Genomic DNA, 19,296 nt, shown 5'->3' with positions numbered 1-19,296 from the left:
AATAAGGAATGATTTTACCATATTATTTTTAAGCACTAGCCTGTGAAGACGCAGTCTGTCCTGTCTCTACGTGACTATCCCCAGGCCAGGTGTCTCCTTAGTGCACGTCGTGTTTCCGGCCACGTTTCTCAGCCTTTGGTATCTTCTAGGTCCTTTTCCCATCCATCTTAGCTTTGGCTGCCGTAACAAAAACACCATCACCTGGGGTGGGAGGGGCTTGCCAACAACAGAAATGCATTTCCTGCCGTTCTGGAGGCCAGAAACTCCAAGATCAAGGTGCCAGCCAACTGCTGTCTGGTGCAGGCTCTCTTCCTGGGAGCTCTTCTTGCTGCCTTCTGACATGGTGGAAGAGAACAGAATAGCTCTTTATCCTCTTCTTTTAAGGGCCTGATCTCATTCATGAGAGTTCTACCCTCATGACCTAATCACCTCCCAAGGGCCCCGCCTCTGATACCACCCCACTGGGGCTTAAGGTTTCCGCATATGAATTTTGAGGGGACAGAAACATTCGTTGCATTGTTGCTACCCCATCTTTGTCATACCTTACACTTACCATCCTCTAGTATAAGTTATTGTGGTTTGCATAATTAGCCCCATTAGTTTGCACACTAATTGTAGTTAGTTACTAATTTATCCCAGAGCCCTCAGCCCAGAATCCTTCATTTTATACATGAATTTACAGGTGAGTAAATTAAGACCCGGCCTTCCCCAGTGGCTCAATGGTAAAGAATCCACCTGTAATACAGGAGATGCAGAGAGATGGATTCAATCCCTGGGTCGGGAAGATCCCCTGGAGGAGGAAACGGCAACCCACTCCAGTAGCCTGGAGAATCCCATGGACAGAGGGGCCTAGAGGGCTCCAGTCTATGGGGTCGAAAAAGAGTAGGACACGACTAGGCGACTAAACAACAGAACTAAGGCCCAGGCTGTTTAAGGTCAGGGGCGCTGGATTTCACTTACTTTTCATAATTTGGAAGGGAAAATTCTACTTTTATCTGTGACAAAGAGGTGAGAAACTGCTGTTAAACTCATTAGTAACCTTAGGTCTAAGTCCTGAAAGAAACTGAGAGACCGTTAGTGCTTATTTTCAAAAGCTGATTGAACAAATATCCATGTGAATTAAAACTGGTGCTGAAATGTCATGATCTACACCCTGGAAGTATTTTTCTTTTTCAGTAGTGGTAGCTCGTTTATTCAGCCAACACCTGTTGAACTTTTACTCCACGCCAGGCACATGTATCAATATTATTTCAGTAACGTCACAATGGATAGGGAAAAAAATGCCAGTAAGTATACTTTATAACACACTTTTCATTATCATTTCCCTCATTGATAAATGAGTTTATAGTTCATTTAATTCTCAAGAGTACAACAGTCTAAAATTTTCTAGCATTTTTGAACTCTTTTAACTCAGTGGTGAAGACCTCTCAAGTACTCAAATCTAAATAAATTATTGTAACCTTATTACCTGGAAGCAGATCATACATCCCGGCATTCAGCTCAGTTACACCAGTTAGGCTGCCCGCATTGTTTCTGCTCAACAGCATCCTGACTGGTCAGGACCTGTTCCTGATTCCCAGGTAGCCCCGCAGAACCAACGGGTTAACCATTTTGAACTACCTCCCCTCCTTATATCTAGAATTCACTGGAGATTAACTTCTAGCATAATGAAAGAAATGACATTTCCAAAAAAAAAAAAAAAAAGAAATGACATTTCCATAAGAGAGAATTTATAGTAGTAATATAAAGCTCTACTTATGGAGAATTAGAATATGCAGGAGAGAAGATATTTCCCCAAAGGATATATTTCTAAGTAAACAGCTGAGTCCTATCGAAAAAAGATCTCCTTGATGTTTCTGTGTGGCAGTCAGTGACAGTTTAATTTCAAAGTGTTTTAAACTAGAAACTATTTTAGAAAATAAAAAAAGAACAATTTTATGTGATCAGAGTCCAAAAACTCCAAAAATCAAACTGTGTAAATGAAGACTGCCTAATAAAATAAATGTAGACTGGTGGCAACAGTCATTTATTCTGTATTGGTAAAATTTGCTTTTCAATGTTTTAAAAGTCCGTAAAAAAAAATACAATTGTTTTTCAGGATACAAGTTCAGTATTAAAGGAGGAACAGGTTCTCACCACCTTTGAAGATGACGGATCGTATATTATTCAAGAACAGCAGGACTCTCTCGTGTGTCAAGGGATTCTTGATTTAGAGGAGACGGACCTGCCGGAGCCTGCAGGTCCTGAGAGCTACCCCGGGTCAGTCTGTGAAGAGGACGTCACCTTAGCTCTGAAGGAACTAGATGAGCGGTGTGAAGAGGAGGAGGCAGACTTCTCCGGGCTGTCTAGGTGAGGGCACAGCGCCACAGATACGGTGACGAGGCGATGCTTCCACCCTGCCCCCTCCCAAACATGGCCCTCTGTTCCGGTGACCTGACTTTCATTTCTGTGTACATTTTAAAGGTAAAATGAGTTCCTGCCATGGTTTTACTCTCTGTTTCTGCCGTTCACTTGAAGAAAAAACAAGGAGGCCATTCTCAGAGCACAGTGAGGGGCAGTCTACATTTAGAAGTACACCAAATACCTATTTGGGCAGAATGCCAAGTGGCCAAGTGCTGAAGTCCATATTGGGCCATGGGTGGAGCCAAGTATCAAAATTATAGAAGGAACTTCTGTGATACCAAAACAAATCTGAAGTATATTCCAAAAATTATAGTCTTATTACCAATAGTTATAAAGTTTGACTTATATAACGGGCAGAAGTATCATTTCTTAGCACTGTCAAATGTTAGAGTGCTCTTTTTAAATGTTTATGCATCAAACATTTAAAAGTTCTATGAAGTATGAAGAAATCTCACACAGGACTTTTTTCTACTCATGGGCTGACGGAATTGTGAAAGTTGCTCAGTCATGTCCAACTCTTTGTGACCATATGGATTATAAAGTCCATGGAATTCTCCAGGCCAGAATACTGAAGTGAGTAGCCTTTCCCTTTTCTAGGGAATCTTCCCAACCCAGGGAGCAAACCCAGGTCTCCCACATTACAGGCGGATTCTTTACCAGACAGAACTGAATGATCAATTATTACATAAAGTTCTTAAAGGAAATTTTGGTGGCTTATGTCACTTATGTTAGTTATGCCACTTAAACACCAAATACTCCTTCACTGATGAGAATTATAATGTAATCTGTATCTACTGTTCTGTTTTTATTTTTTAATTTTATAAATATTTGTGGCTCAAAATAATGTTCTTTATAAAGGCATCTAATTTAATGCATTATCTATCAGTGTATCTATTTCCCTATTCAACAATTTGAAGCTCTTATATAAAATGTAATATTTAGTGATCAAGTATATCAGAGTTTTACTCCTACAGTAAAATGTTTTTATTTATACTTCAAGTGATAGCAGTGTTTTAACACATACAGCCCATAAGGAGATGTTTCACTCTCAGTATATCTGGAATGCTCACCTGTATTTGAAAGTGTACACTCAGATATTAACGAGGGATCCTGGTGACACATGTTCATGTCACTGACCTGGATATGACAGTAGCCTGTGTACTCACTCGCTCATTGGTCAGACATGAATTCAGAGAAGTCAGGAGTGATGCAGGGACAGATACTCAGATACCTGGCTTTGTAAAAGGCTGCAGACAAGAGGGTTGACTTTGGCCAAGTACTGAAGATGAAACAGTAAGTAAAACATCCTTAGTAAATACAGAGGTGTATCTCCTCAAGGTTACAGGATACATTTTCTTAAAATCAGTCACCATAGTGACATCTTAAAAAAAAATAAATTTTTTGAGGTAGAATTTAAGTTTTCACTTCAAATGTCTGCTTCCTTTTTACCTTTTCTCCCCAATCTTTTCAGATCCCTCTCTTCTATATGAATTGCTCCGTAATTTCTGAATGGCCTTGTGGAGGCCTGTAATGTGAAATATACAATTTTAAGACCTTGAGTAACACATTTCTTTATGGAGTCTGACTCCAAACACTTCTTCAAGACCCAGGGTCACACGTTTCTTTATAGGATGCTCAACCCAAATACCACATATACCTCCCTTTTTCTTCATTGTCTTACATTTGTGTGTATATATTATCTGACTGTGGGGATTATAGATTCCTCAAAGAAAATGGCCAGATCTTCTATTTCTTTGAGTCGGATCTGTTACTGCCACATTGCTAGGCACACAGCATGTGTCATGGCTTTGTAATCCTGGGTTTGGTCCCATAGAACTGGCCTCAAATTCTGGCTCTGTCATTTCCTACCCAGTAGCCTAGGCGCATCATTTAACCTCACTGAACTTTTTGTCCTTCACTGGTGAAAGTCAGGATAATAATAGTAGTTAACTGTCATGGAGTTTCTGTGAGGATTGAATGAAAACAGTCCATGTAAGGCACTTAATATATGGCCCTTGACACAAAAGTACATGACAAAAACTTTAAAAATATCATGATTGCCAATTTGGGCCTGTTCAAATAAAAAGCCTCCAACATTGACCATGTAAAATGAAGTCATTCTAGTCTTAGTCATAGAAATTACTGAAATTATTCCATAGCCCTAGCATATTGTAGAATTGCTCAATCACTTCAGACATGTCTGACTCTTTGCAACCCCATGGAATGTAGCCCACCAGACTCCTCTGTCCATGGGATGCTTCAGGCAAGAATATTGGACTGGGTTGCCATGCCCTCCTCCAGGGGATCTTCCTGACCCAGGGATTGAACCCACATTTCTGTGTCTCCTGCATTTCAGGTGGATTCTTTACCCATTGAGCCACCTGGGAAGCCCCATTGTAGGATTAAGTTGTTTTAAGGTGGTTGAGTGAAATTAAGATTTCTAAATCCAAAGATGCTAAGAAAGAACAAGATGCTAGAAAGAAGGGGATGAATAAGAAAATCTGCTTATTCACGCTTTCTCACAAAATTTAGATGGTCACCCATTTTCTGAATCAGTATGTGTACACATGTAAGAAATAATCTGCTAGATGATTTAAGGTATTTTAAATAATTGAGTGTATTCTTTTAAGACAATATTATGATGACTACGTATGTGTTAACAGTCAAGAGGAAGAAGAACAAGATGGTTTTCCAGAGGTACAGACATCCCCTCTGCCGTCGCCGTTTCTTTCCGCCATCATCGCCGCCTTTCAGCCAGCAGCGTGTGACGACGAGGAAGAAGCCTGGCGTTGCCACGTGGGTCAGATGCTGTCTGACACCGACGGCTCCTGCGCGGTGTTCACTTTCCACGTGTTCTCTAGGCTGTTTCAGGTCAGTAAGGTTGAAGATTTCTGAATTTGTATTACAGTTATCTGATAAAGTTACGGGGTTTTATCTAAAATCAGCATCTCAAATTTTAATATTCTCACTAGTTTCCTTTAAAGTTTTTTACTTTCCTAAGGCAGTGATAATGAAAATTTACACTTTGACATTGTAGCACTGCTAGGACATTATACAGTGACTAGTACAGATACTTCCCCTAAGGTAATTAGAGTGAAACTTCAAAATAACATTTGATCAAATTCTGGAATATGCTAAACACCTTCAAGGACACCAAAGAAATATAAAGGAGGGCTCCTGCCTTTAAGGAGCTTTCGGTCAGTATCATAAGACAATCTATCATGAAGTGTTCAATTCATTGGCACTTTCATTACTGTGTGGGGACCTTAAAATTTTTAACCAAGGCTGCTTCCATCCCTAAAAGTAATATGAGCTAACATTTATTTAGTACTCACTTAGATGTGTAAGGCACTAGGCTAAATGTTTAACAGTAAGTAATTCCTACAACAGACCTATGTAATGTATTTTTAGCATTCTGTAGCTAGGGAAACCAAGGCTGACATTTAAGTCATTATTTTCCCAACTACCTACCACCTTTCCACCCCACCTAAGCAAATTTTGCCCATCTTAGAAGACCCAGCTCAGTACATAATCTCACTGAAGTTTTCCCAGCCTTCAGTCTTTCCCTCCTGGAAGTTCTTCAGTGCTTATTAACTGGAGCATTTATTTACTTAATTTTGTAGTTTTGCATTGCTACTTGGTTTTCTATTTATATTCTTTTCTTTCCAGAGATACAAATTTCTCCCTGCGTGAGACTGTGGCTTATGCTTTGTTTTAAATTAATCATAGTGACACCTAATGGTGCTACACATATACATGTAGGTACACATCCAAGTATTTGTATAGTAATTACGTTGTTAATACCGCATCTGACTCATTCAGTGCTCACTATGGTTTAGGCACTGATGGTTTTATGTGAATGAATATTCTTGAGTTTTGAGAAGATATTGCCCTTGGTGCATTTCGATGGCTTCAGTTGAAGTCAGCAGGAGAGTAAACATATCCAAGGAGAGTAAACTACTTTTACTGAAAGTTTCCTTTGGTAGAATTTAACTTTAGAAGATCTAATTCCTCATGCATGTGACGGCTTTATTTCCAGCAATATCTTGCATGTACTCCTTCTCTCTTTCCTAATGGAAAAAATCTTAGGAATGGGGAGATGAATAGCATGTATCATTAGTTTCTTTTTTTTCAGGAATACTATACAATAAATCTTTGATCGTTTTTAGAAATTATCATGTTTCCTAAAGAAGTGCCTAAAAATAAGGATTTACAGTTTGATTTTTAGGGTTCTATATATATCACTACAATCATAGTTTTAAAATAGAAAGTTGCTCTAATTATAAATTATGCTTTTTTACTTAAAGATTAAAAAAGGCTTTTATATGAAATACATTTTCTTATATTTTCTCCACAGTCAATTCAAAGAAAGTTCGGGGACATAACTAATGAGGCAGTCAGCTTTCTTGGTGAGAGTCTGCAGCGCATTGGTGCCAAATTTAAAAGCTCACTGGAAGTGATGATGATGTGTTCAGAATGCCCAACAGTCTTTGTGGATGCTGAAACAGTAAGTTTTTACATGAGGCTTACTTTATCATAAAAAGTAAATTGGAATGGCATCACTCAGTAAATGGTCTTTTTTAAAGGTAAATTGGAATTTTAAAGTCTAAAGGTTCATATTTTCAACTTGATTATAAATATCTAGCAAAATGTAGTTCCCGCGTACTATATGCAGTGACTTGTGACTATTTCTGATTCTGACCTCTTCCTGCCCTCACCTTTCACAGAGTCCTGGATGGGAAAGCTAAAGAATCATGCTTAGAGATGCGCACTTTTCCCTGATTCCTGAATCAAAGCTCCTAGGAGAGGGCTAGACACATTCCCACCACCCCACCCTCCCGCCCCCCCGCCACCACCATGAAGAACCCAGCACGCCCTGGTCTTCTCCACTTGTCTCCAAGCACATTTGTAGATTATGTATTAAGACAGTTAGAGAATTATGGTTTTAAAAGCTTCAGGTGTATCACAAGGTGTACACTGGTGGGACATGCTACTTTTGCCTGAGCCACGTTTTAAAAGCATTAGAAGGCATGCTTATCCTTTCTGACATTCCTGAAACCACACCACACTCCTCTGTTTCAGTGAAAGGTCAGTCCTTAGTACAGGACAGTGGACAGTAGGGGACGCTGGCTTAAGCTGGCTTGAAAATTCACTAACCCATAACCCCAAAGTTTTTGGTCTCAGGATTGTGATCAGAAATGGTGACCTGGATCAATGTGTTTCTGATTTGACAGCTGATGTCCTGTGATTTGCTAGAAACACTAAAGTTCAGTGTTTTGGAGCTGCAAGAACACCTGGATACATACAATGCCAAAAAAGAAGCAGCTGAGCAGGTCAGTCCCTTTTTACAATGTAAAGAAAAAAAAAAAAAAAACCTAGTTACTTGTGACACTAGACATGCTAACCTGGCAGAATAGCCGAGAGGGAAACAGGACCTCTTACTACTTGCCTCAGGGTTATGCTGAGAATGGTGGGGAACTTGGAGCTGCCTGTCCAGTAAATTCCTATCTTTAGCTTTTAGAAACTGGCCTTCTAAGAGTCTTAGAACACAATGGAAAACTCGCTTTATAAAAAGCTTCTGTGTGGAGACTGTATAGCTGCCGTCAACATTGCAAGTAGGAATATGAAAGCAGTATTTCCCTGAGCAATGCATATGATGTTGTGGTCCAGGAAACCTGCCACTTGTGACGAACTGGTTGATCTTTTTCCTGTGATGTGTATGGGTACATGGGCAAGCAAAGGAGAAATGAGCATGTGGTAGAATCTAGATACTGCCTGCACAAAAATGTTTCTTTAAATCCAATCTGGCACTGCAAAACACAGCAACTAGCTCTGTTCCCTGGGGGCAAATCCAGTATGTTTTCAATTGGCAGGGGCAGAAAAACTGACAGGAAAAAAATGGTTCTCCTTTACACACAAACTGCAGACAGGTATTTTTTTCCTAGGAGGTTGATCTTTCTTTAGTAAGTACTAAATATCTATCACATGTAAAGGCCTATGAAGAATGAAATGTAAAACCTGGTTCTTATTCCCTAAATATTCTAGATAGGAATATAAAGCACAAAGACTTTTGTGCCTTATGTAAATAATTCAGTTCAGTTCAGTCGCTCAGTCATGTCCGACTCTTTGCGACCCCGTGAATTGCAGCACGCCAGGGCTCCCTGTCCATCACCAACCTCTGGAGTTTATTCAAACTATTGTCCACTGAGTCAGTGATGCCATCCAGCCATCTCATCCTCTGTCGTCCCCTTCTCCTCCTGCCCCCAATCCCTCCCAGCATCAGTGTCTTTTCCAATGAGTCAACTCTTCACATGAGGTGGCCAAAGTATTGGAGTTTCAGCCTCAGCATCAGTCCTTCAGTGAACACCCAGGACTGATCTCCTTTAGGATGGACTGGTTGGATCTCCTTGCAGTCCAAGGGACTCTCAAGTCTTCTCCAACACCACAGTTCAAAAGCATCAATTTTTTGGCGCTCAGCTTTCTTCACAGTTCAACTCTCACATCCATACATGACCACTGGAAAATAATTAGTAACCAAAGTAGGGATTATAGGATAAATAAAAGTACTGGTAATTAAAGAGACTTCCCAAAATCATGTAGGTCTAATAGAGAATGGATGCAAACCAAATCTATGATTTCCAAGAGGAGGTCACTTCTGACCTACAGCCAGTAAGACCAAATCATATAATTCACAGCAGAGGTACTGTTGCAATATAGTGGGACAAAAATGTTCTTTTCAGTAAATTGTGCTGAATCAATTAAAATCCTTACATGGAAGAGAAAAATGAATTTGATTCCTTCATAAGCAATCATGTCACTATTTTTTTATCCTATCCCTTCCTTTGCTTCCTTTCTTCTTTTCTATCAAACAACTGTTTTTCATTATTCAGTTTTTGCCCCTCTAATAGTTTTTTAGTTGTATCGATACATTCTTATATATTCCTTGAGTCTTCTAAGAATCACAACTGCAAGCCTGGGGTATTCATCAGGACCCGCTCTCTTGGCTGAAAGTGAACAGTTTTTGTCTCCCCAGCACCATAAAACCAAAAAGCCTCTGTTTACCGTTTCAGCCTCCCAGATGCTACGGCCAGCTTTCTTAGCCTCTCCTCCTGCACATGATAAATACGGGAATGCATGCCCCAGGGGAAATGCACACGGATGCTGAGCTCCCTGCTCTGCAGCTCCCCTCTCTCCAGGATCCTGACCCTTAGCGCCTCACTACCTGTGACACCCCTGCCTTCCCAGCCCAGTGAAACTACAGGCCACTGCTTTTTGTTCAGCTTCTGAGCCCATGGACATGAGTGAGCAAATCCCCTAGAGTAACGCTGGAATCCAAGTAGGGCTCTCCTGATACTTTTCTCTAACTCCCTAAATATGACAGTTTGATATTTACTAATATTATCAATTATTTCGACTTCCTAGTTCTTTTTCAACTAGTTCTTACTTAACTTCCATAGTTGTCCTTCGAGGATAGGCCTTACATAAGCTACTCCATCACACCCAGATGCCAGACCTCTCCAGTTAATTTTTAACCTTTATTTGAGCCCTGAGTTACCCACCATGACGGGAAGACCGGTAACCTGAGAACCAGAGGTTACTCTGCACAGACGGTCCGTCGTGTTTTGTAAACACTGACTGGGAAGCTGGGACGCGGGCTCTCCAGGCCAGAGTGCGGCCACAGCACAGCCGGGCTGGAGCTTGTCTTGTGACAGCATGCACGTCAGAATTATGTTGGGTAGTGCCCCCCCCATGCCATATCATAGGCATACAGTATAAAAATATATTTAGTAAGAATAAGCAATTAAAAATTTTTTTCATCAGCATACTGGACATATTGGGCTAGACTTGTGATGAGGATGATGAACCATATAGGCATTCTCACTTTTGTGTGAACAGACATTCATGTACAAACTCCATGATAGATGTCAGCTGAATTTTGCTGATAGAGAGAAATCTGCTGACCAGCTTTTGACAATGGCTGCCAGCAGCTGTATCTCACCAGGAGAGCCTAACATGTTTTTCTTCTGACATGCTGTCAAGCACAGAGCCTAAGGGCCCAGGCAGGCTGAGGGGCCGGGATAAAGGGACAGAAGGTCAAAGAGACTGTTCTGAAACAACCGAGACACCTAATTTTCATTCTTTGCGTGTAGACCGTTAAGCTACAACTGAGAATTTCAAATGTCTAACAGTGAAATATTTTCAAAGAATAAACAGTGTAACTCGTGGTTTTTCTCAAAGTCCTAATGAAAAATGTCTTAGTTTCATATATATAATTTCAAGCATAATTCACATTATTATATATTTGATAATATATTATATTCTAATTTTATTATGTTTAATCTGTCACATAAGAAAGAGCCAGGAGGTCAAAAGAACTGATTATTAATATCAAACTGTTGAAACCTAAGTGCTTAGCTTGAAGGCTCTTAGCTTTCACTTCAGCTTGGAAATTCTATGAGTTCAGTGTTTTTCCCCACTAAACCACAGTACTGTTATTTTCTTTTTATCTGGCCAAGGAAAAGTTACCTTAAATAAATATCCATCTTTAGGACTAGCCCCTGGATAAGGAAAATCACATTTGGCTTCTGCAACCAGTATCTCTTTGGAGATAACACATTTGTCATACATTGCTGTCCAAAAAGGAAGGAAAAAAACCAAGATTTTTAAATGGATTTTAGTTTCTGTTTCACTAATTAAAAGTGACACACATCTGAGAATTACACTTCTGATAAACGAACAGACCTGGTTAATTCTAAGTTGCCTTTATTAAACTGACAAGAGGGGAAGCCCACTTTTCATTTCTCCATCTTACATTAGACACAGGTCAAGTATAGGTTGTGAAGATTCCCAGTAAAATCTATAAGGATGAATATTCTTTACTGAAACGGAGCACCACAAGTCCCTGGGATAGAAGGGAGCTGACTGCGTTTCCGTTAGTAAACTGTCCCCAATGTGTGCGTGTTGCCCCGTAGACCGCATCCTCTGCTTGGGTTTGTTGCACACAAATGATTCTGCTCAAGTGGAGGTGAAAGTCTACAACCAATCCTAGAAATTCAAGTTCACTTTTTAAGATTTTTGTTCTGTAAGTGCAGGCTGTTACAGTACCAGTTTCATTGTGTACTATGCAATTACTGTATTAAAATTTTACTGTCACTTATTTCTTCAGTGGTTAGACAATTGTAAGAGGACATTTGGTGCCAAAGAAGACATGTATAGGATAAACACAGATGCACAAGTAAGTTTCTTATTCTTAGTTTTGCTATATTTCTGTATCAGGTAAAATAATGTATATGCTCAAATGTCTTTATTTGCTATTCCTAAAAATAAAGAATATTTGTAACATTTTTCATTTTTGTTATCAGAACAGTTTTTGTAAATGTTAGGTTCAGTGGAATGTTGGCTTAGTAATGAAAAACTCACTTTAATAAAAATGAATGACCAGCTTGTGATTGAAACTTAATCACATTCAATACATAAGCTCGATGAATATCTAGATAGTCCAGATTGGCTTTTAGTTGCATCTGCCTCTTGAAAAATTTTTTCTTTCTGCATTAGTATTCTACAGATAAATTGGTCAAGAAAGCAAACTGGAGTAATACATTCATATTAGTCCTTCCAAAGATGAAATTCTGGTTGGATAAGTTATGGTTTTTACTAGTAAAATTCAGTGAAAAAAAATAGTAATATAGAGAAGAGTGCACATATATAACACATATATTAAATGAGGATAAAATTAAGACCTACAAATTATTTTAATAGAAGTGTAACTTTATAGGGGCAACATGCATTAATCAATTAATAGCCTCTGCATTTGACATCAGAATTCTAATCTTTTACAATGTCAGACTGTCATAAAAGTTACTGTAGTACTGTAATAAAAATTTGAAGTTTTACAAAACTGAAATGTTGAGAAAATAGCAGTATACTCTCACTAAATGTTAACTGTTTGCCAGGCATTGTGCTGAGCATTTCATATTCATTATCTCTACCATACAATTTAGTCTAGTAGGTGCTATAATTATCCCCATTATGCAGATAAGGATAAATAATAAGCAATCAATAAATATTTTTAAATAAACAAGGAGAAAATTATATGCAAATTAAAATCGAAACTCAAAGAAGCTAATTTATCTAAAATCAGTAAGTAAATAGGATTAAGATTCAAACCTAGAAAGCCTGACTCCGAATCCTGCTCTGTTATAAAGAAATTGTCATGTCATCCGTGTAAAGAAAGAAACAAGGCAAGATAAGGGATTAATCTCAGACTAGAATTAGATCCTTTGGTTCTAATTCTGTATTTGCCACTACGGCTTAAACAAAGAACAGACTGCTTTTCTCAAATATAAATTAGGTGGTTAGACTAAGTATTTCTTGTATCCCTTCTACCTGATGACAAGGAGTTCCATCTCAGAAGTCTATGTCAATTAAAATAGCTTGAGGTTTTCTCCTGAGTAAAAAGTGAAAACTCTTCACATTTAAGCCTTCCATTTATATCTTAGCTCTCCTTTCACATTCAGCTCCTTGAGAGGAGAGGTCTCTTTTTATGCAACATTATGTACTATCTGTTCCTATATACCAGTATAGCCATTTGCCTAATAAGCACTCAATAAATATTTAAATATTTAGTCATATATATATTCATATATATTTATATAATCACATATATATAATCATTTGGTAAATGAAAGGATTATGTATATGCAAATTTCAACATACTAAAAAGCAATATTTTTAAAGGTACAGTGTTAACATTTTGTGTGATTTCTAGTAATTCAAAACTAAGAAATTAATTATGTTTGTTATTTCCTATAGTTGTGATAATTATAAACTTTATCAGTGATATCTTTTCCATTACATCCTAAGTGGATGCTATGGATCTGTGTGTGTGGAGTCAGTTTTTATTTATGTTAATAGAAATGAAGATATATTTAAAACTCAAATAGTTTCCATACAAAACTGTATGAAGTAAAACCTCAGAAATTTAGATATGCTAATATGTTTGACATCGGATTGTGCTCAAATAACATTCACAGAATGACCATCCACGTAATTTATGGTAAGTTGTTCAGAGCTAAAGTTCACCTATGCTTAGCAAATCCCTTCTAAATTGATAGCAATAAATGTTATATAAACAGTGCTTCAGAGGAAACTATTTAGAAAAGCAGATTTCAAAAGGGACTTCTGAATATTTCAAAAGCAATATTTACATTATGATGATTGCTGCTTTAATTAGAAGTAATTCTTCTCCTTTAATGAGACTAGGTCTAAGTTGCTGTAGATATTTTCATGTAATAATTTTTAAATATTCCATAAGCTGGATGTTTGAATCAAACCTACTTGGGTTAAATTTCTGAGGTTTAGTAAACTTCATTTGAAATGCAATTTAAAACACACAACTGCTCTCAATATTTTACCTTCTGATTCAGCACTAATTATGGTAATTTATGATTTCAGTAGACAGCAAAGGGTAAGAAAGCAAGAACAAGCCGTTTCAGAGATAATATTCTCATGGGCAGATACTTAATTATATAAAATTATATGCCAGTTCTCTTCTGAGAAGTAGGAGTACTCATTACATTTCTTACTGTAATTGGAAGTTTTCCACTTTACTAACAGAAATTTGTTACATTTAGCTTTTTTTAAGGCTATAAAAACCCAGATAGATGACCACTTTCAGTAGCCAACTTCCCAACATCCCACTAGTTTGATTTTATTCTTTATAGCTTTTGCACAATAAATAAACTATAGCCTAAATGTAATTTAGCTGTTATTTGGCAAAGAGTGAAAAACACCCTGGATTGTTATAGAAATGTCTAAAAAACTTTATTCTGGAAATGGCATCATAAATTTTTCTTTGGGGTGTAATTAAATGTTCTTCAGTTTGCCTGGGACATCTGTGACCCTAGTTAAAATGATTTCTGACACTAATTCTTGGTCTTTTTCTTCCTTTGTATTTTTTGTGACCCGATCACCTTCTTGCTTAGCAAATGGAAATTCTAGCAGTAAGTGACCTGTCTTAATTTATAGACTACTTATCCATGTCAGACAAACTGGTTTCATTTGCCATTTGTGACCTAGCAATGTTTTATCATGGACTGCTTTAAGAGTAGTTTGTGCTTTAGTTTTGCATATCCCTAATCCATGAAATGTTTTAGTCCTACAAAGATAATGAGGTTTTATAATTAATATGTACAACTAGCAGTTGCCTTTTTACACATCTCTAATGAATCTTCTTTTAAATTTCTTAATAGTCCAAGTGCATTTGTTAATTTGTCTTGTTTCAGTGAGATTATAAATTTTTTTTTTTTTTTAGAAAAAGGAATTAATTTAAAAAGCAAACTATTCTTACATTTTAGATGAGAGGTTATCCAAAGTTTTACTTTTTGCTTTATCAAGCACTTGTTGATAAATGCAATGAGATATATATCTCAATGTAGCAAGAGTATATGAATTTGTAAATTATTTTCATTATGAAGTTAAAGTTTTAAGTTCTAGTGAATCCTTTTTAAAGCATTCTATTTATTGCCTGCTAAAAAATTATATTTGTCTAATGTGAAAATGTATCACACTAAAAATGAATTATGTAACCAATAATCTTTAAATTTTTATTTTAATCCCAGTCTTCAGAGCATCTTTCATCTGTGTTTCGTCAACTTCATACCATATTAACTTGCTTACTGCAGAAAAATAAATCTCAGAACAATTTAAAATAATTATTTACTTATAAGTTTTTATTGGAACTTTGTTGTCTCGTCAAATATGGAAAATAACACCTGCATTTAACATGGCGTTATTTACTTCTAGGAACTGGAGCTCTGTCGAAGGTTATACAAATTGCATTTTCAACTGCTGCTTCTGTTCCAAGCCTACTGTAAACTTATCAACCAAGTCAACACAATAAAAAATGAAGCAGAGGTAAATACTCAGTTATACTAGGCATTAGTAACTGATCGTACAAAATTAAAATACATTCATACTTATTTCCTTGTAGGAGTGCTGAAGTAAAAGTCACTTATGGAGAGTGGCTAGTCGGTCTTTTTTTTATCCCCCCTAGTTAAGTATTATCAGTTTTTGAAATGATGTGCTATTTTAGGACCAGTTAGTAAATCTGAAAGCAGATATCCAGTGATCTAAAAGGTTTGTGAATCTTAAAGTTCGCAGTATCAGCAATAGATCATCTGTAATCAGAAATCAAGTGAAGCACGTCAATTCAATAAAGACAAAATTGTATTATGAAACCCCCTAACATCTTGTCCATGTAGTATTTCTGTAGTTTTAGTAACTCACACAAGAATAAACACGTCAAGAACACTATGAGTATTAGAAATCATAGCATGAATAGATTCAAAGATAGGGGCTTTAGAATCTTTCCCTCTTGCCAACCACTGGTACCAGAACTATCACCAAGTTAAATGCATTTTCTAAAATGGTTAAATTTACTTAAAAAAAAAAACACACACACATACATACTGGTTTATATAAAATACCCTGGAGAAATAACCCTTTAAAATATAAAGGCATCTCATTACTGTCAATTTTTTTTTCTCATGATCCTCCCAGAATTCCAGGCCTTATGTTACAAAACAATAATATAAATGTATTTTTACTATCCAAGATGAAGTATGTATAACATATTATCACATGTTAAAATTTAGACCAATATAAACATTGTTTTACTTATTTACTTATTGTTTTACTTATTACAACATATTGATAACATTTATTACATTTAAGATAACCTGTTGTTTTATCAGAAGTATCTAAAGACTACTGTTTGGCAGCTGAAATTATTCCAGCTGAATAGAGAACTTGAAATATTAACTGTCCTAAGTTTAACAACTGAAAATAATCTTAAAGAGAAAATATTACCATCATCAGATGTAATTTCACAGCTAAGTAAGTACTCAGTGTTGTTACTGAATGTACAAATTTGATCCTTTTAAGGTATATTTATTTCTTTCAGGTCTTCAACATGTCAGCAGAACTTGCCCAGTTGGAAAGTATCCTCAAAGAAGCCGAGTCTGCTTCAGAAAACGAAGAAATTGACATTTCCCAAGCTGCACAAACTACTATAGAAACTGCCATTCATTCTTTAATTGAAACTTTGAAAAATAAGGAATTTGTATCAGCTGTAGCGCAAGTCAAAGCTTTCAGGTAAAATGTGAAGGGATTTATAGGAGATGCCTTCATACTTAACTGGAAATGTATGATGGCGTTTGGGTTTTCAACTTGATGTCAGTCTTTGTGAAAGGAAAACATGACCTTATTTTGTACACTTATCAATGCAATGACACCAATTTTAGACTTTGTTCATTCTCTGTGCTACTTTCAGTAATATTTGTTAAAATGTTAAAACAGATCCTCAGTGATTCACAAGGACATTACTTTTTGTAAGTATTAACTTAAAAGTACTTAATCTGGAATGATTGCTGTGAATCTCAGGACTTACAAATCCTGTGTGCTTTCAGATCTCTCTGGCCCAATGACATCTTTGGCAGCTGTGAAGACGCCCCTGTCCAGACGCTGTTACACATCTATTTCCACCACCAGACGCTGGGCCAGACGGGAAGCTTTGCAGTCATAGGCTCTGACCTGGACATGTCAGAAGCCAACTACAAACTGATGGAACTCAACCTAGAAATAAGAGAGTCTCTACGCACGGTGCAATCATACCAACTCCTCGCACAGGCCAAACCAATTGGAAATTTGGTGAGCACTGGATTTTGAGAAACTTCAGGCATTCAGGAAAAGACTGAACTGAAGATGATTAAGAATATTAACAAGCACCTTTTATGGACCCTTGCAGTTCACTGATGACTTTTTCTGGCAGCATCCACAACCCCAGTGTAACTAATGCCAAACTTTCTCAAGGTAAAAAAGAATGTCAGAACCACATCTGAAGGGGAAAAAACTAATCATCTAACGGCTGCCAATACCTCCCACAATAAGCGTATAAAGAAAGAATTTTTTAAATGACTTTACCTACGTGAAAAGAAAAGGGCTAAAAGTGATGCATACAAATACAACACTTTCTGGAGAAAGAAAAGAATTATAAGAATGTTTGCAATAATGGCCTCTAATACTGAGACATTAGAAAGCAGGTAAAATGAGGCTGAAATCGAGGCTGGTTCATTTTAGCTGAAGACCTGCAGAGCTGCTTGGGTTTCTAGCAGTCACAAGCATAATCGACAACTGATGCTTAATCATCTACATGAAGAACATCCATTCGGATAGATAGACACAGAAAGACTTACTTGCAAAAACCATTGATTTTTTTTTTTTTCCCCCCCAATATGTGGGATAAGGGCGTGGGTGTTTCAGTTTTTTTTTGGTCTGTATAAGGAATTTTGTGTGTGTGTGTGTGTGTGTGTGTGAGCTGAGATGTGTGCATATGTGATAGTCATATTTTCAAGGTATGGGTGTTTGGTGATAACGTCTCAGAGCATGCCTAAAAGAGCACTGCAAGATTATTTTTGAAAAAATTTATTTTATTAGATCTAACTCTTCATAGTGTGTAAATGTTAGGACATTTTAATAATATTTTAAAACTGGGCTTTCCCAGTATTTCGAAAAGAAATAATATATCTGTTAACGTTATTGGAATGCTGCTCAGTTCTCTGATCAGTGCTTATGTTACAATTGTTGATAACTAACCAAAGTAGATGCCTGCGGAGACTTTAAAATGTACAATAAAGATGTATGCTGCCCGTCAGCGCTTCTCATTAGAAAAGTTAACTTATTTTACTCCATAATTATTATAGAAACTGTATAGATTAATACTGGTATTGTCTTGTACATTTGTGCAGTGCACTGTTATACAAGAAGAGGTGTACAAAGCTAAAGAAAAAAACTGTGGTCATTGATGGTAGAATATGTGACTTGCAGGCCCTGGAAGTCTGCAGAATTCAAGAAGAGAGATGCAAATGCATTTGTATATGTTTATGCAGGACTCACACGTTTCACTCTTAAGGAACCCGGGGCTACGGGGGAAGATGAAAGGAAGCCTGAAGACTGACTTAACCAAAACATGCAATACACTTTTAGTCACTGTCCAAGTCTGCAGTATAACATGGACTGGATTTCTCTGTCCTTTTTTTAAAATAGCATTTTGTAAAAGAAATGAATGTAGTCCCACAAATTCCTCTGATTTGAAAGGAACACCTTGTATTTTTTATATGCATCTCTTATCCACTGTGACTTTTCTTTTAAACTGGGCTCTGGGGTTCCAGAGCTTAGAATGTAGAAATGAAATGCTTAGCTTTGCCTTTTCTTGGCGATGCGGACCCTGCCAGAAATGTAATTATGCTCAAGTGCATTAACTGAGGGCGCCGTGCACGCCACTGGACTGCTGACTAGAGTTATGTTACCTATAAAATTCTGTAACTGGTCACAGCACATTCATAATCACTGTATTTTTTGACCCTGATAAAAACAATTATTTTGATGGTGTTCTGGTACTGTAAATGGTGTCCTTTAAATTATTTAATGACTTCTGGGTGTGGGGCAGGAAGAGAGCAGTGGTGTCTGGAGACACACCACACTTTACATCCTATCTCACCATCCCCTATTTTTCTCACCCTCCTTATATCCTTTTTGTTAAAATAAAAAGCATTGTAGCTCTTGGTCTGTGTTGTATTTTAAGAAAGGATGAATGATTATAGTGTGCCTCATTAAGGAACTTTTCAAATGTTGCCTTCACTATTCCTAAAAAAAAAAAAAAAAAAAAAGTTGTCCTTCAAAGGGGTAGAACACATTTAGTTCAATTGACTAATTACCCAAACCTTCCAAACATTTGAAATTTCCTTTTCCTATTCATATGTAACTAAGTCTATTACTAATGTAATAAAGATGAATACACCTGCAGAAAGCAAGATGCAGATATAAAATCATTAG

At 37.1% G+C, this 19,296-nt stretch overlaps 1 protein-coding gene across 9 annotated transcripts in view; it reads left to right on the top strand.

The window, feature by feature from the left end:
• Positions 1 to 19,025, top strand: part of FRYL (FRY like transcription coactivator) — a 252,923-nt gene extending 233,898 nt beyond the window's left edge. For 7 of the 9 annotated variants that reach the window (XM_043448225.1, XM_043448226.1, XM_043448227.1 and 4 more), the window contains 9 exons: positions 2,099 to 2,349; positions 5,067 to 5,274; positions 6,761 to 6,910; positions 7,638 to 7,736; positions 11,570 to 11,638; positions 14,388 to 14,405; positions 15,208 to 15,318; positions 16,367 to 16,557; positions 16,872 to 19,025. In XM_043448225.1, coding sequence (XP_043304160.1) covers positions 2,099 to 2,349; positions 5,067 to 5,274; positions 6,761 to 6,910; positions 7,638 to 7,736; positions 11,570 to 11,638; positions 14,388 to 14,405; positions 15,208 to 15,318; positions 16,367 to 16,557; positions 16,872 to 17,130 — 1,356 coding nt within the window. In that variant the 3' untranslated portion in view covers positions 17,131 to 19,025. The remainder of the gene's footprint in view (positions 1 to 2,098; positions 2,350 to 5,066; positions 5,275 to 6,760; positions 6,911 to 7,637; positions 7,737 to 11,569; positions 11,639 to 14,387; positions 14,406 to 15,207; positions 15,319 to 16,366; positions 16,558 to 16,871) is intronic. The other 2 variants (XM_043448224.1, XM_043448222.1) reach the window with 1 other exon arrangement.
• The last annotated feature ends 271 nt before the right edge of the window (positions 19,026 to 19,296 follow it).

This window comes from Cervus canadensis, chromosome 26, assembly GCF_019320065.1.
Source record: "Cervus canadensis isolate Bull #8, Minnesota chromosome 26, ASM1932006v1, whole genome shotgun sequence".
NCBI classification, from domain to species: Eukaryota; Metazoa; Chordata; class Mammalia; order Artiodactyla; family Cervidae; genus Cervus; species Cervus canadensis.
This window is presented reverse-complemented; position numbering and strand designations above follow the sequence as displayed.